This window comes from Delphinapterus leucas, chromosome 3, assembly GCF_059928025.1.
Source record: "Delphinapterus leucas isolate spDelLeu-1000000601 "Yukka" chromosome 3, BTC_Dleu_Yukka2, whole genome shotgun sequence".
In the NCBI taxonomy this organism is placed as follows: domain Eukaryota; kingdom Metazoa; phylum Chordata; class Mammalia; order Artiodactyla; family Monodontidae; genus Delphinapterus; species Delphinapterus leucas.
Window position 1 is genome coordinate 155,366,981 of NC_143131.1, and position 17,874 is coordinate 155,384,854.

The 17,874-nt window shown below is 40.4% G+C and overlaps 1 protein-coding gene and 1 pseudogene across 1 annotated transcript in view; both read left to right on the forward strand.

The window, feature by feature from the left end:
* Positions 1-17,874, forward strand: part of LOC149749826 (UDP-N-acetylglucosamine--peptide N-acetylglucosaminyltransferase 110 kDa subunit-like) — a 44,005-nt gene that overhangs the window by 25,511 nt on the left and 620 nt on the right. Inside the window, exons 3-6 of the mRNA XM_089908597.1 lie at positions 8,058-9,327; positions 12,439-12,467; positions 16,549-16,785; positions 17,537-17,661. Of these exons, the coding sequence (XP_089764723.1) occupies positions 8,058-9,327; positions 12,439-12,467; positions 16,549-16,785; positions 17,537-17,661 (1,661 nt within the window). The remainder of the gene's footprint in view (positions 1-8,057; positions 9,328-12,438; positions 12,468-16,548; positions 16,786-17,536; positions 17,662-17,874) is intronic.
* The window catches only part of LOC149749827 (UDP-N-acetylglucosamine--peptide N-acetylglucosaminyltransferase 110 kDa subunit pseudogene), a 175,927-nt pseudogene that overhangs the window by 18,427 nt on the left and 139,626 nt on the right, over positions 1-17,874 (forward strand).

Consider the following 17,874-nt stretch of genomic DNA (forward strand, 5'->3'; position numbering starts at 1 on the left):
AATTGGAGCTGAGCAGTAGTAGTGACACTGTGCCTCTGATGATGAAACTATTTCCACCCCGACCCCTACTGCTCCCTTCTTGGGAAAGAAGGCAACATGTCTCCTAGAAAAAGTCACAGGTTTATAAGCTGGCTTGTATAATACGTTTGGAGGAATAGTGTGTCTTTTAAGCAGAGCCTATCTCGGCATATAAAATAATTTTTACCTACCATTTAATGAAATTAACACTCACTTTGAGGCTCGGTCTTTTGCCATTTGACTCCTGGATCGCGTCTATGGATATATTTTTTTCTTGAGACGAAGTGTGAACCCAATATAGTATCCATCATTCAGTCTATCTAGCTGATGTACATCCTCTGAAGCACAAGCTCCCTGAGGCCAGGCACTTTATCTGCTCTATCAGTGTAGCCCTGATGCCTAGTGTCTAGCTTTTGGAGATTCTTAATAAACATTTGTACTGAATAAGGTATGTATATGGTGAGCAAAAGTTGGCTTCCCATTTTACAGTCAAGAGTATCCCACTCTTGTTCTGTGAACACTGGATAGCAGAATCTTACTGTTATTTTTCTGTTCCCTTTGCAAGATTCCTGAAAGGGCATTCCTGTCCTTAGAATGTCCATCTCCTCCCATCTTCCTGGAGAATAACTCTTCTTTCTGAAATACTTAGCCCCATTATTGACTCTTTAAGACTGAATGTATTACCTCCTTACAAACAGGAAAATGCAGTGCTTTTTTTTTTTTTCGACAATTTATCACCAGAAAATTATTCTAGCACCTGAAATTCTGGACCTAAAATGCCTGGACTAGTGGTTCTCAAAGTCTGGTACCCAGACCAGCACATCAGCTGCACGTAGGAATTTTTAGAAGTGAAAGTCTTGGGTCCTGCTCCAGACCTGCAGACTCGGACACTCTGGGGGTGGGGCCCACTACCTGTTTCAGGAAGCTCTCTGGGTGATGCCGATGCATACTCAAGTGTGAGAGCCACTGCTTAGACCTAGAGCTTAAGGTTTAGGCTTTGGACAGATCTGAGTCCTAAACACTACTGAGACACTGGAGTGGCCATGAGCAAGTTACTTCTGGGAACCTCTTAGCATCTGTGTGCCTTGCTTAGCTAATAGTGATTTTAATTAATTAGAATAATGCACACGGTGTACTCAAGAGAGTAACCAAAGCATACGTTATGTTCCATAAATTCTAGCTGTTTACCATTATCATCAATCAGAGCTTACTGACACATCCTGAAGACATTCTTCTAATAAGTGTAATAATGTGGTTTGTAAAATTAACAGCTTAGAAGAGCATATTACGAAGTTCATCAGACAGGGTCTCAGCAGGAAATCAGGGGTACATCAATAGGGATAAATTGAGCCCAATGTAGAGAATCAAGAGATAGTGTAGTGCCCTGGGTTCAGTAAAAGTGTGGCTACTTTATAGGAGATGAAAGAGAAAGGAAGCCTTGCTGGAGAGAGAGTCCTCCCCAAAGATGCTGTGATGCCCCACAGAGAAGCACTATACGTTAGTTGGGGGATGCAGCCAACTCCCAGCAATTTGGCAAGAATTAATACCCTAACTTCACTCCCCTCCTTCATTCCCTACAATCTTCTATTGGTACTCTTCATTGGTGAGCCAAACAGAAGCCAGAGCAAGGACACTTACTAAGATAGGCCATGCAAGCCATCCATATAGAGTTGGGTGGAGAAAGGATGTGGAAGGGCAAATAGGACATATTTCCCGCAGGTGGTGAGCGAGCTGTAAAATCACTCGCCCTTCTAACATCATTGCCATTGCAGGAGCACGGAGGAGCAAGTGGTTAGTTCTGACTTGGCAGATCCAGGAGACTGTAGGACAGAACTGGTATATGAGTTGGGCTTTAAAGGTAGATTTGAATTTTAATGGAGAGTATGGAGTAAGAAATGGTGAAGAACCAAGGGAAAGGGAGATTCATTGCAAATGGAGAAAAGAAAAGTGGCATAAAGACAAGAAAAGTCAAGACTTACGGAAGAGATAGCAAATACTCTGCGTGTGACTGGAGCAGAGAATGGGTAGACAAAGGCTGGAAGTTAAGATGAAGTCATCCTTGAATAACATTAAAGTTTCCTCCTTTAACCTCAATTTCCACCTTCTACTCCCTTCACTAACATTGGAAAATTAAAAGTGAATTTGACTGGGTTGGTGGCAATGGCAGTATGAAGCAAAGAGAGGAGAATAAGAGTAAAAAATTTAGTAGTACCTTGGTGAAGCTGGGTAAATGATGGGTGGTGGTGTCACGTCAAAGCATGGGCAAGTGATTGTGACAAATATAGGCTTATTTCTTGACTATATGACTTCAGTTAAGGTACTTAAGCCCTCTAGGCTGCAGTCTCCCAACCTGTAAAATGGGGATAAAACCTCGCTTCCTCCAAGGTTTCTGTGAGGATCTAATGAGAAATGGAAGTAAGAGTTGAGTCCAGTAATCAGTTTTTAATACATATAAACTAATGTGAGGATAAGGGTAAGAATACTTGCTATCATTTATTGAATACTTATTATGTGTCCAATATTGTGCTAGTCTATTTACATATCTTTTCTCACTTAGCTTTCTTTTATCTGCCTTTCTATAGGCAAGAGATAACTGATGGCTCAGTTATGAGGAAATGCAGTTGTGAGGAAAATGTCAGAGGGAAAATGTACCAGAAAGTTAATTCCTAATGGATCTGTCAGCCTTAAACAGAGCATGTCTGTGCTAAAATGTATAAAATATCTGTGCTAAAACTACTCAATTGGGCAAGTTTTGATAAAGTATTAACTTAATGAATAGGCATAAACAGCTTGGAGCTTTTTGGAGGGTATGTGGTAATCTTAGTATTGGTGTGATGACTTTTGAAAGTTCTATGGCGTATAGAAGTCAAAAAGAAGACCCGGAAATTGGGAGAACTCTCTCTGAAAGTTATTGGGGAAGTCTGGCTAGTAAGACTCCAAAAGGGAGAATCAGTAAGAGGCCAGGTTATTCATAGGCCTTCTAAGAATGTGTCCATGAGAAATATTTACAATGATTGGATGCCGGAATAAAGGAGAACACTGGCTCCATAAATGGTAACTTATTTTACACAAACAGGCTAATGATAAAAATAATGCAAATCTGATGGATTTTTAAGAGTTTCATTGACCAAACTGAGACAAAAGTGCATAACAGCTAGATGCTCATAGTTTTAATCAGTTCCCTTTGGAGTCAAGCAAAGATAGCACCTGAAATGGTAAGGGACGTTTATGCAAGGTCACCAAGATTTTTGGTGGTGCATTTGGGATATAAACCCATTTCCATAAGAATTCTTTCAGAAGTCAAATGTTTGCTTGTCAAAAAGAGCATGAACTTACTTCCAGGAAAAGTTCTTAAGAAAAAATAATTTGAGTAATGAAGAACACTGATGTAACAGTTACTTTAATTTAAGAACCCAGAAATAGAGGTAAAGAGTAAAGCAATTATGGGTTAAGAGTCTGCATAAATTCCCCTGGAAGGGGGATATGGTCAGAGATGGCAATTTGAAAACAGTGAGTCACCAAAAGTAAAAGTTTAAATTACAAGCTGTTTTGGGGGTCTTCAAGAGAGGTTTTATAGATAGAACAACAACAGCAGCAAGGATAAGATACAACGCTGTCATGTAGACTGCAGCCTGAAAAGAAAGCATTGCAGAAAAGCCACATCATCCTGAATTTATATTTCCGTGCATTTGAACAGATTGGAGAGCAGTAAAGTTGTTTTAAGAGCGAGTGATTTAAGTCAGCCAGCTTGTGAATAATACGAGATATTTTTGCATTTACATTAACTTATGTCCATAAATAACGAACTTTAACAATGAACAAAATCCATAATCCTGATAATGCTAAGAAAACTGGAAAGATACCTTTACCTTGAAAAGACAGGATAAAGAAGACAGCATAGAAATTTAGGGAGATTGCAGTTTTGGAAAAATCATATTAACATTTATTAGCTGCTACAGCTTTGAAATGTGATGATTTAAAGAAAGAAGTAGACTGTTGATTTCTAAAAGGTAATGTGTTGGCTGAAAGAGAAGAGAATCTTGTTGAGACCTAAAGTGTTCTTTTAAGGATATATTTCAATGTCATTTCAAAAAATAAACGCATTTCCCATAACAAAACAGTGAGGTTAATGGAATCATGCAGGTGAAAGCTTTTTGGCCCGAAGGAGTTCCATCCTTTGGAACAAAGTTTTATTGTTGAACACACCATGACCCAGGCCTGTGAGTGCCAGCACGGTGGCTGTTTTTACAAGATCTGGTACAATATTCACAGTAGTTCTGGCCTTAGCACTAGCCAAGGATCATTCTTTTTGTATCTTCCTGATTGCTTCCTCTACAGAAATGGGATAATCCCTCCTCTTCTAAACTGGAAAGTAGTTTCTTCCCTCAGTAAAACTAGTTTCTTCTCCAGGTTGAACTTTTCCAACTCTTAGAGGTCTAAAATGAATGATAGGAAACATACTATATTTGCATCTATTTTTATTTAAGAGTTATCTAAGGAGATTTATCTAATTAAATAGGAATTTCCTAACAGATACCAAAATAAACAATCAACAAGTTTTCTTTAAAGATCATATATATTATATAACAAGATCCACCTAAGAGTTAAAATATAAGTAGGTATACAATTCAACTATTTGAAGATAATTTTTCTTCTTACCACTGAAGCAATAAGCAGGTAGTAGTACAATTTGGGGAAAACAATATTTCTGGCTTTTGTTTATTTTAATTTGTGATATTCATGAGATCTTTTGTGAAGCCTTTGGGTATATAGTAAAATGAATGGGTTTTTAACTTTGTATCGACTCGTACTTTTGTAGGTTTTAAATTTTTCTTCTGGCTTTAATTTATGCTATCTCCTTTTACTTCTTCATTTAGAAATAATGTATTTTTCTCAGGATTGCAATCTCAGTGCAGTCCTCTACTTTTCTATTTGTTGGACGTTCTCTTAGACATCTACATTTTTATCTAGTTAGTACCTTTTTAGTTTTTTATACAATTGATAAGAACTCTTTAATCTTATGAATTCTTTATATTTTCTCTTTGGAGACAAGATTTATAGGGATTTCCTTGGGCTTAAACTAGAAAGAAAAACGAATTTGCATATGAAATGTTGAAGGCTTTGTTACAAAGTGGACTAACATTATATGTATGTTTGAAATAAACTGCTTCAACCGGAGCACCTAGCTGTTAACCTCCAGATTAATATCTGTCATAAAATATGTGCGTGCTTCCAACACATGGCATTGCCTCCTATTACTGCATGTCCAGGAGAAATTGTTTTGTCTTGTAGCAAAAGACATTAGCTCTTTGCACATTTTTTTTTTTTTTTTTTAATGACAGCTATCCAAAAATCAAGCGTTCCCTTGTATGTGAGGACAGAAAAGGACAATTTTTAGACAGGTCTAATATCCAGTTGTACCTTTCAGTCACTTAGAGAGAAGGCTTAGACCCCTGAAGCCCAAAGTCACAGGTTTTTTAGGATTATGGTGGTATATACCTCCAGTTTATAGAAAAAAAAATGCGTTGTAGAAAATCCAAGTTAAATTAGGACTCAAATCCAAGTTAAATCTAGAACTAAAGTTTTACTGCCCCAAATACTTGTAAACTCTAGGTTACTGCTCTGTTGTCCATTTCATCAGTTGCAGAATATTCAAGTTAGCCTTTCAGTGCTAACAAGAACATAAAAATGCATTATGTCTAAAAGCAGAACATGATTGCCAAGGCAGATCTGCGCATTACCTGAGAGTTTGGGGGGCCACCCAAGCGGCATCTACTTGTTTGCTACTGACCTTCAGTTAGACTTGCTCAAGAATTGTTACAATGTAGTAACATACACCCTTATGTACTCTTGAGTTTATTGAAAACACACAGCAAATGTGCACACACACACACATACACACCAGCACACACCTACTCTAGAGCCTAGAATTTTAAGAGTCAGAACTTTTTACTTGCTTCTGGATTAAGATGGACCCTGTATTTCCTCAGCATGCTAATTAGAAACTCTATAAACAATTCAAAACCAGCTTAAAATTCTGTTTTACAAAAAAAAATTGATGTTAAATATTATCCTCATAGAGTTCTACTCTGACTTTTCAAATTGTTTTTTTCTCCCTTCATGGGATAAACAGTTAGGGTTTCTTTTTCTTTGTTTTTGTATCTCTCATTGTAAAAAATTCTATCTTGAAAGCTGATTTATTATTTCTTCCTTAGCATGGATGACATGGAAACAAAGATGATATTTCATCAGTCTTGTTTTTATTTAAGTTGAAAGGTTATATATTTCTACTGTCTACTGCAATACTGCTAAATATTTTTATAGTGCTTGTAAATCTTATGACATTATTTTTTTAGTTTGTATTTAAGGCATTTACTCAAAAGGGACCATATGCCTCAGTTCATGTCACTCTATCATCAGTGTGTATGGTCACTCTATTTTCTAATACTTTTAAGATTGGTTTTGGCCCCAACGTTCCTCTGCCAGATTTATTTCCTTTATTTTCCCCTATGTAGCACCATTTGGGCCATTTAATATGTAATCTCCCAACTCACCTTTATAGTTATTTTAAACATATGTATATATTTGAAATACCGAATTGTTTTGTATTTTCTAATTTTTGCAAAAGTAGTATCGACTACAAATCACATCCTATTCTTTTATTTTCTACTTTCATCTCTACACTTCCAGTGTCGAAGGCTGGACACATCTGCCCACTTTAGTACTCTGGCAATTAAACAGAACCCTCTTCTGGCAGAAGCCTAGTCGAATTTGGGGAATGTGTACAAGGAAAGAGGGCAGTTGCAGGAAGCAATTGAGCATTACCGGCATGCATTACGTCTCAAACCAGATTTCATCGATGGTTATATTAACCTGGAAGCTGCTTTGGTAGCAGCAGGTGACATGGAAGGGGCAGTATAAGCTTACGTCTCTGCTGTTCAGTACAATCCTGATTTGTACTGTGTTCGCAGTGACGTGGGGAACCTGCTCAAAGCCCTGGGTCGCTTGGAAGGAGCCAAGGCATGTTATTTGAAAGCAATGGGGACGCAACCGAACTTTGCAGTAGCTTGGAGTAATCTTGGCTGTGTTTTCAATGCACAAGGGGAGATTTGGCTTGCAATTCATCACTTTGAAAAGGCTGTCACCCTTGACCCCAATTTTCTGGATGCTTATATCAATTTAGGAAATATCTTGAAAGAGGCACGGATTTTTGACAGAGCTGTGGCAGCTTACCTTTGTGCCCTAAGCTTGAGTCCAAATCATGCAGTGGTACGTGCCAACCTGGCTTGTGTACACTGCGAGCAAGGCCTGATAGATCTGGCAATAGACACCTATTGGTGAGCTATTAGATTGCAACCACATTTCCGTGATGCTTACTGCAACCTAGCCAACGCTCTGGAAGAGAAGGGCCGTGTTGCCAAAGCAGAAGATTGTTATAATACAGCTCTGCGGCTGTGCCCCACCCATGCAGACTCTCTAGCCAATATCAAAGGAGACCAGGGAAACATGGAAGAGGCAGTTCGCTTGTATTGTAAAGCATTAGAAGTCTTCCCAGAGTTTGCTGTTGCCCATTCAAATTTAGCAAGTGTATTGGAGCAGCAGGGAAAACTGCAGGAAGCTCCGATGCATTATAAGGAGGCTGTTCGAATCAGTCCTACCTCGGCTGACGCCTACTGTAATATGGGAAACACTCTAAAGGAGATGCAGGATGTTCAGGGAGCCTTGCAGTGTTATACTCCTGCCATTCAGATTAACCCTGCATTTGCAGATGCCCACAGCAATCTGGCTTCCATTCACAAGGATTCAGGGAATATTCCAGAAGCAATTGCTTCTTATCGCACTGCTCTGAAGCTTGAACCTGACTTTCCTGACGGTTATTGTGATTTGGCTCATTGCCTGCAGATTGTCTGTGATTGGACAGACTATGATGAGCGAATGAAGAAGTTGGTCAGCATTGTGGCTGACCAGTTGGAGAAGAATAGGTTGCCTTCTGTGCAGCCTCATCATAGTATGCTCTATCCTCTTTCTCATGGCTTCAGGAAGGCTATTGCTGAGATCCTTGGGAACCTCTCCTTGGATGAGATCAGTGTCCTTCGTAAACCACCGTATGAACATCCAAAAGACTTGAAGCTCAGTGATGGTCGACTGCGTGTAGGATACGTGAGTTCTGACTTTGGGAATCATCCTACTTCTCATCTTATGCAGTCTATTCCAGGCACGCACAATCCTGATAAATTTGAGGTATTCTATTATGCCCTGAGCCCAGATGACGGCAGAAACTTCCGAGCGAAGGTGATGGCAGAAGCCCATCATTTCACTGATCTTTCTCAGATTCCATGCAATGGGAAAGCAGCTGATCGCATCCATCAAGATGGTATACACATCCTTGTAAATATGAATGGTTATACCAGGGGTGCTCGAAATGAACTCTTTGCTCTCAGGCCAGCTCCTATTCAGGCAATGTGGCTGGGCTACCCTGGAACAAGTGGCGTGCTTTTCATGGATTACATCGTCACTGATCAGGAAACTTCACCTGCTGAAGTTGCTGAGCAGTATTCTGAGAAACTGGCTTATATGCCCCATACTTTCTTTATTGGTGATCATGCCAATATGTTCCCTCACCTGAAGAAGAAAGCAGTCATCGATTTTAAGTCCAATGGGCACATTTATGACAATCGGATTGTGCTGAATGGCATCGACCTCAAAGCATTTCTTGATAGTCTCCCAGATGTGCAAATTGTCAAGATGAAATGTCCTGAGGGAGGAGACACCGCAGACAGCAGTAATACAGCTCTTAATATGCCTGTCATTCCTATGAATACTATTGCAGAGGCAGTTATTGAAATGATTAACAGAGGACAAATTCAGATAACAATTAATGGATTCAGTCTTAGCAATGGACTGGCAACTACCCAGATCAACATTAAGGCTGCCACTGGAGAGGAGGTTCCCCGTACCATTATTGTAACCACACGCTCTCAGTACGGGTTACCGGAAGATGCCATTGTGTACTGTAACTTCAATCAGTTATATAAAATTGACCCATCTACTTTGCAGATGTGGGCAAATATTCTGAAGCGTGTTCCCAATAGTGTACTGTGGCTGTTGCGTTTTCCAGCAGTAGGAGAACCTAATATTCAACAGTACGCACAAAATATGGGCCTTCCCCAGAACCGTATCATTTTTTCACCTGTTGCTCCTAAAGAGGAACATGTTCGGCGAGGCCAGCTGGCTGATGTCTGCTTGGACACTCCACTCTGTAATGGACACACCACAGGGATGGATGTCCTTTGGTCAGGGACACCCATGGTGACTATGCCAGGAGAGACTCTTGCTTCCCGAGTTGCAGCTTCCCAGCTCACTTGTTTAGGCTGTCTTGAGCTTATTGCTAAAAATAGTCAAGAATATGAAGACATAGCTGTGAAACTGGGAACTGATCTAGAATACCTGAAGAAAATTCGTGGCAAAGTCTGGAAGCAGAGAACATCTAGCCCTCTGTTCAACACCAGACAATACACAATGGACCTAGAGCGGCTCTATCTACAGATGTGGGAGCATTACGCAGCTGGCAACAAACCTGATCACATGATTAAGCCTGTTGAAGTCACTGAGTCGGCCTAAATAATGACTGTGTGCACAGGAGAATTACCCTGTACCTGAGCCTCAACCTTCCGGGGGAAAGGCAACTACTTTCTCCTTATCTGTACAATACCATGTTGCAGATGGGTGACAGACAATGATAAGATAGCACAGCCAGACTTGCTTCCTGCATGATCATGATCACGATAGGGAGAGACACAAGAGATGGGAAACTGCTGCTCCACAAGGAGTCTCCATAGAATTTTGCAGCATCCAGGTGTCTGGAAGGTCTGGAAGGTAAGTCTGGAAGGTCTGATCTCCCTTGGTCTTCCATGGGATGGATGGTTAGTGTGGAAGGGAGATAGAGATTGCCCAGCCGTTTTGTGATTATCATGGATTGATTGAGTCTTCTGGATTAATATTTTTCTTTATATTTTGGGTATTGGAGCTTTTAAAAATGTTTGGTTTCAGGTATTTTTATTCATGTGAAGTGTATATGATTCTCTTGAGATAAGGTTTTAAGCTAAAATATTCCTTGTTTTAGTTTCTGAACTCTACAGATAAATGGGGACTTTGCTGCTGTAGTCTTTTTATAGGTTTTATAAACCACTTGAGCCTACATCAGTCATTTTAGTTTGTGACATAATGTTTGGAACTATCAGTGCTTTGTTGGTTTATAGATGATGGCTTAAATTCTTTTCCTGGTCCGCTTCCTTCTTCCCTTTCCCCCACTTTAAAAATTCTCCTGTAACTTGGCTAACAAAACACCAAGTCTGATTCAAAACCTCCCGGAGTGTTTCTCTTAGCTCGAAGGGACTGTCCCTACTTGTTCCCCTCCTTGTTCCATTCCATGGGAGATAAATCACCAGGGCCCAGAAATCAGAAAGAATGTAAAATGAGACAAGCAAAGCTGTCTCCCCCCTGCACATGCAGGTTATTTTTGATGCTTCTGGGTTTATGGGTTTTCTCCCAGGGAAGTTAACCTTGAGCCGAGACAGTCTGTAGATAATGTAAACCACCATCTGGCAACCTTCCTTTTTCTAGTCTATATAATCTGCAACTGTAGCAGGAAGGTGTGAGTCTTCCTTTGGTTCCAGAGTGAAATGCGAGTTGGAGTTGGAGTTGGAAAAGAGGCCCACAACCAAGTGTTAGAGAAGGAAATGTGAAGTCATTAGTGAAAAACCAGGTTGAAGTTAAGGTGAAGAGGCATGAGGAAATGGTCAACTGTTACAGTATTACAAAGATCATCAAGAAGCATATCCATGAATGTGGTTTGTATTGCAATCTGCTGAAAAAGAGACAAGTATCCTGGCCTGGCCTTCATGGAGATTATATTTTATTGATTCTGATAATAGATTATTGTTGAAAAGGGCCTCCTATAAATTATAACCATGCAAAGGCAGCAAGATAATTTTTTTTCTTTATGTATGTGTTTCTCATTCCTCCTCACTTCTCTCTTAGGGGAAGAGAAAATCACACACAAAAAAATGTCAAGTCTCAGCTATTCCTTTTCAAAATAATTTTTTTCCAAATTCCAGTGGAGGCAATAGGTTAACTGTTAAGATTTGTAAGGCTCAAAAAGCTAGATTTTTTACAAAGTGTACCCAAATTTTATTCTATAGCTAATAGCTTTGGAAAGAATGTGTCATGATGCAAAGTTGGAAAAAGCTGGTTTTTCTTCCGTGAATGACTTCAGTGTGTTGGGAGAAGAGGCAGAGAAGAAATCAAAGTAATTAAACATGGGGTGAGTTTTCCTGATAGGGGACTCTAGTGCTTTAAAATAGACTAGATAACCCTAGGGATAAGCTGAGGGTAGAACAGACCAATGCCTCATTTCCAATCTGGTACCCTGGAAGAAAACAGTGTATTTCCTTTGAAGTCTTGAGAGGTTTCTCTTCTGCTTTGTTTTGGTTTTGGTTCATTTTGTAATCAACCTTATTAAGGTATCATTTACATACAATAAAATGCAGACATTTTTAGTCAATAGTTCAGTGACTTTTAATTAATGTATACATTTGTATAACTACCACCCCCATAAAGATAGATAACAATTCTAAAACCCTAGAAAGTTTCCTCCTAGGCTTTTGCAAAAGTATCCCCATCTCCCACCCCAAGGCAACCACGGATCTGTTTTTTATCTTTAGAGATGACTTTTGCCCAGTTTCGAATTTCATGTAAGTTGAATAATACAGTAGGTGCCCTTTTGATCTGGCTTCACTTGCTCAGCATATAGTTTTTGAGATTCATTCATGTTGGGATGTTTTAAACCAGGACTTTAGCCTGGGTGGCTGATGTTGTCTGAAGGCACTTATAGGTACATCTGAGTCTCTGGCATTGTCAGTGTCTGTTCTTGGCTCCGTATTTTCAACTTTACTAAGCAGCACAAGGTTGAAGTAAGGAAGATCATTGTCAGTATAATGGAGGTGAAGTGGGTTCTGTTATATAATATTCTCAGCAAAAATTGACCTGCTTGGAATCATTGTGTTGATAATTGACAAGAATACTCTTCTTCCAAAAACCTTGGTACTATAAAACTTCTAAAGGACGCTGTCCTAGGACTCTTTTAGTTTTCATTTTTTGGGAAACATTTCTGGAAAATTCAAATGTTCACAACCTGAAAGAAGCAATTATTCACCTGAAGGCTGACTCTGCTAAAGTTGAGTTGTCCGACCTTTACATGCTGATAGAAGCCAAATAGCCTTGCAAAACAATGCTCTCTTATTGGATATAAGCATATAGATTGTTTAAGATGGACGTGTATATGCAGTAAAGTGAAAAAACAGAGAATCTTTGGGTTTCCCTTGCTGGGTTTTTTTTATTTTTTCATTTAACTTTCTATAGCGTATGCTAATAATTCAGGGTAACCTCAGGTTAGTTTTAGTTCCACTCTTTACATAAATGTTGAAGTACTCCATACCCACCGTTTTCCTACCTTCCTTCTTTTCTTCCATCTTTCCTTTCTCACTTCTTATAATCCATTATACTTAATCCTGCATTTGCTGAGGTGGCACTTAGTGTAGGAAAATACTGTGAAATTTTGCTGTTCAGAATGCATGTTGACCAAATTCTATATTGAGAAAAGGTCTGAATTTACCCAGAGTAACCCTTTCTCAGCGTCTTTGAATAAAGGCCATAGAAAGTGGGCTCTATATAGTATCCTGACAGGTATGTAGAATTCATAGCAATTGCCCTCAAAGAGCTTACCTATCGTAGATGCATATGAATGCATTTAATGATTGCTTTATTGGCAGCAGTGCCATCATACATGGTCTGTTTGGTTTTATATCATTCTCATTACCTGCTGATTACCACTGTATACATTGCAAATGGAATGGTTTCTATGGCTTGTGAACTTAACGGCCAAATAATATGTAATTTATTGCACACTTTAGTGTAGAAGATGGAGACTCCATAACTTTTCGTGTGTGCTTTGCCCCTTTGGAATGTATTACCCTGAGATCAGGCAAAGTAATAAATTTATTTCAAATGTGCGTGATAGCTAAACATCAGTTAGGAATGGTGGGCAATATTTCTTCTTCCAGCAACATAACAGTGTTTAAAGACTAAGCCATTGAACGTGGAGTTACTGAACATGGGACTCAGTTCACTGGGATCCCTTCTTAGAAAAATAAAGCAAAACTTGAATTGGATTTGTGTGGCTTATTCAAGTAGTAACTTATCAGCTACATCTTGAACTTAATTTGTCACAAACATTTGGTATTTTATTAACTCTCTTCCCCTTCTTCCCCCGACTCTCACGAGAATGGATCATGAGTATCTTAAAACATACTAAGTCGTCTTCCATCCCTGTTACTCTAACTACAAGAGCACACTTTCCTTATCCAATGCAACTTACTGTCTTTTAGAGTAGCTGTGCTTTTAATTCTGTACAAAATTACAACCAGCAAAGAGAAACATTTTCAAGGAGCCACCACATTGTAGAGCTTTAGAAAGAAGACTTTAGAATTAAGGGCAAATATATCAATTTATAGCTAAAGCACCTGAGGCCTAAAGTAGGCAGGTTACCATCGAGGTCAGGGAAAGGGGTGGAAGATCAGGTTTCAAGCTGAGGAAGAGTCTAGAGGGACTCAATCTGAGCAGGTCAAAAACTGAAATGAGACGACGAATGTTCTGGGAAGGCTGGCATGTGGCCTCAAGTGTGGGATTCAGACAGGGAGTGGGCCCGGGGGGAACTGAGCTTCTGCAGTAGGCAGAGAAGTCCACCTCCTCTCCGGAAAGTGCCGCTGACATCAGGGAGTTGAGGGGAAAGAGCAATGAGTTCCAGTCCACCTGAGAAAGCAGGCCAGTCTGATTAACTCTGAATTTAGGCTTATTTCAGATACTTCTTGAGAAAGAACTTGGACAAGAGCAAGTCCCACGCAGCCTCTTTTAAATCCATGCCCAGTATTTTCTGGTGGAGTTGCTTAAACCCTCCAAGTGACTCCAGCATTTTAATTTCACTCTGTAAATAATTCCGACAGTTCTATGATTGATTATTTAATGGGCAAATAAGTAGGGTCACAAAAGAGTGTGAATGTATTTTACAGAATGAGGATGGGCGGGGTGGAGCAGTCTGGAATAGGACACCAATAAAAAGGGATCTTGGTAAAGAAGAACGTCTATTAGAAATGGAGAGGAATTCGCAAGGAAATTAGTGCCTGACTCCACGCCCTTCTCTCTGCATGTTTAAAAGCTAGTTTCTAATTTTATTTTCATAGGAGATGTCTCTGTGATGAATTGTCTTTTACCTCCACACTAGTTATCACATGGACATATTGTGAAGTTTGTGTGAGAGAAAGCAAGTATTAGAATTTCTCTTGCAAGCAGCCATAAGCACTGCCTGGAACAGTCTAGGATAGAAGGAGAAGGAAAGGAAGGTGGAAACAAAGGAGAAAGACAGCTGATGATGCTGGAGTCTCTCGCTGGGATTTGTGGTATCTCATTTTGAAACTAAGTACAGAAAGTCAGAACTTGACTGATTGTTTCTTGATCACGGTTTGTTTTCATTTTTGCTTTTTTCGTGCTCTCTCATCAGTTATTCCAGCCAGTGCCATGTCATTTTCAGTTTCAGTAAGTAAGCATGCCTGTCTTGTTTCCATTTGCATTATTCATGCAAACGTTGATTGAACTGATGACCCCGAGTTATCACGGAAACATTAAATACACCAGTGGATACATTTCTTAATTTTAGAAAAAAATTACCGAGTGAAGGTTAAAACAACTCCTCTTCATTTTGTCATTTTAAAAATACTTCTCCTAACATGCAATACCTCATTGCCTAACAATGCCAGATAAATGAAGAATTCCTATGTATTCCTGAATGCAGGCTAGTCTGTATATTTTTTGGCAGGTATGACCGTTACCGAGGGTAACGGCCTGGTTTGCTGGCCATGTCCTGTCTCCTAGAAAGTTGTACTTTCTGTTTTCTTTCAGTTGGTCCATTGGATATCAGAGGTGAATTTATAAAACTATACTTCCCTTTACACTTACTTTGTTTTGTTTTGTTTCCCTTGAAGACTAGTTGATTGACAATGTTGTGTTTCAGGTGTACAGCTAAGTGATTCAGATATATATATATTTCTTTTTCAGATCCTTTTCCTTTATAGGTTATTACAAGGTATTGAATATAGTTGCCTGTGCTATACAGCAGGACCTCGTAGTTTATCTACTTTATATATAGTATACCCTTACTTTCTGTGATCCGCGCTGGTCAGACCACATAATTATTTTCACTTCTGATATAATTTTTTCCGGTCCAACCTCAAATCTTTGATAAGAAGATATTTTAAAATAAGTTTAGCATGTGTGTGCTCTAAATCCAACAGTAGTTATTAGAGATATGATTTTGCACTAGGTATTCCTCCCTTTTTTGTTCTTGGCCAACCAATTGAAAATTAGTTTTTATTTTCTGGTTGATTTGCTAGATGTTTATGACTATAATAAAAGTCTTAAATTTTGTCTCATATCTTAAAACACAATCTGAATTAGCAATGGATATTGTGCCATACATAGGGGCTGTGATATAAATATAGTTTCTAACTTCAAAAACATATAACCTAGAAGGGAACACAGACACATATGCAGCAATTATGGTAACTGCATTTGTTTACTAAGTGAAATAGTACTGAGATGGATAAAGTGCTAGCGAGCCTTGAACAGGCAAATCAGCTGCAAAAATAGATGCGCAGTTCTTTAAAAATCTTTTTAACATTTTTCCAGGTACATGTAGAATATAACTTAGCATAAAAACGGTATGGGTTTGAGGATATGGGGAGGGGGAAGGTTAAGCTGTGACAAAGAGAGTGGCATGGACATATATACACTACCAAACGTAAAATAGATAGCTAGTGGGAAGCAGCCACTTAGCACAGGGAGATCAGTTCGGTGCTTTGTGACCACCTGGATGGGTGGGATAGGGAGGGTGGGAGGGAGACAAAAGAGGGAGGGGTTATGGGGATGTATGTATATGTATAGGTGATTCACTTTGTTATAAGGCAGAAACTAACACACCATTGTAAAGCAATTATACTCCAATAAAGACGTTAAAAATAAATAAATAAGTAAAAGAAGACTGACTCATCCAATTAAAAAAAAAAAAGAAATTCTCTCATCCTGGATTCAAGAGAAGGGATGAAGTAAAAGGATGAGGAAGAACAAGAAGAGGAAATGTGAGCGTGGAGAGGGTAGGAGGAAGAGCAGAAGGCAAATAAGTGTATGTGCTTCTCTTGCCATCCCTGACTTTTTTTTTTTTTTTTTTTTTTTGGCGCTTCAGGAAAACCCAAAAGCCAGAGAAGAGCACAGAGGTGCTCACCACTGCATGTGAACAAAAAGGTGGAGAGAAGAGAATGGTGGTAATCTGCGCAGGCAACTGGAGGATGACCTGAGTGCATCTCGCCAGGGAACAGTCCCCGTTCCATAGAATCCCTGAAGATGCCAGGCTCTTATGTTTAGATGGGGGGCCGAAGGTGTCTGTGGGGTCATCACGTACATCACTCCTGGAGGTGTTGTTCACATTGTGTTCTTTGTAAAGAGTGTCCCTGGTGAGGTTCAACATCTCCCTCTGCAGGACCCAGCCTTGCCCTCCCAACCCGCCAAGGTCAGCAGACAACATCCCCAGTTAATCCCCAGGTGTGGTGAGATATCTGGAGTGGCCCTGGTACCCCCCAGTTCAGGCGTCCTGGGGAAAGGGTGAGGAGGACAGAGGAACCGGGGCTTCTTCTCATGCAAGCAGACAGCTCACCTGGCCCAGCGCTGCTGCATCCCTGTGGGCACACAGTAGCCCTGTCATCCGGTAGGGGACACTGCAGGATCCACACCTGGCTGGGATTTGCCCAACCCCTGGGGACCCCTCAGCCTCTGTGGAGCCCCACTGAAGGGCCTGGGTCACCTCATGGCACCATTTCTCAACCTGAGGTTCTATAGATTTTTCATAGATGTGTAAAAATTGAATACAACACACACACAAAATGAAGGCAATTCAAAGCAATGCTAATTTAGGATGAGTTAAAGGGCCAGGATTCCAAATTAATTATGACCTTAAAATTAGATAACAAATACATCTGGTTTTATTACATGCTGAAAAGCAGTGTCTTCTACAAACTTTTCATGTTGGGATACAGCAAAGCTATAGAATTTATGATTCTGTGACCACAGCATCAGGATATTTTTAAATGAAAAAGCACAGGCAAGTTTGGCTGGGGTGTTAAAGAAAGAAAAACGATTATTAGGGGAAAAGGGAACATTGCGGTTCTCTGCCCACTTCCACTGTGCTGGTCTCATGATGGGCCGTGTTGCGTGTGGGCTGGAGGGACAGGGTCACTACTCCCACCTGTGTCATCAGACCTCCCACTCCTCACAGCGCCCAGGTGGGAGGGACCCACACTTTTCAACCTGGAGCCCCAGTGCCTCCCCTTTCCTCTGCATCACTTTCACTGTTCAGGGGACCAGTCGCTCGAACGCCGCCCGGCCAAATGCCCAGGTTAAATCGCCCCTGTAGGACAGGTCTCTCTGCTACCAGAACACACTTGGCAAAGAGCAGCAAACAGGCCCCAGTGCCCTGGGGATGTGAGCCCTGGGGATGTCAGGGCCCAAAGTCACTTGCAGGGTCTGAGTAGCCCCCTGGGTCCCACACACCGACCCCAGGGAGCCCACCTCCCCACTGACTCCAGTCCCTGCCTTTGTGTGGCAGGTTCTCGTCTGACTCCTGTGAAGACTGTGACCTGGAGGCCTCAGCCTGAGACTCAGAGGGGATGGAGCTTGTGCAGCGTCTGGCAGCTT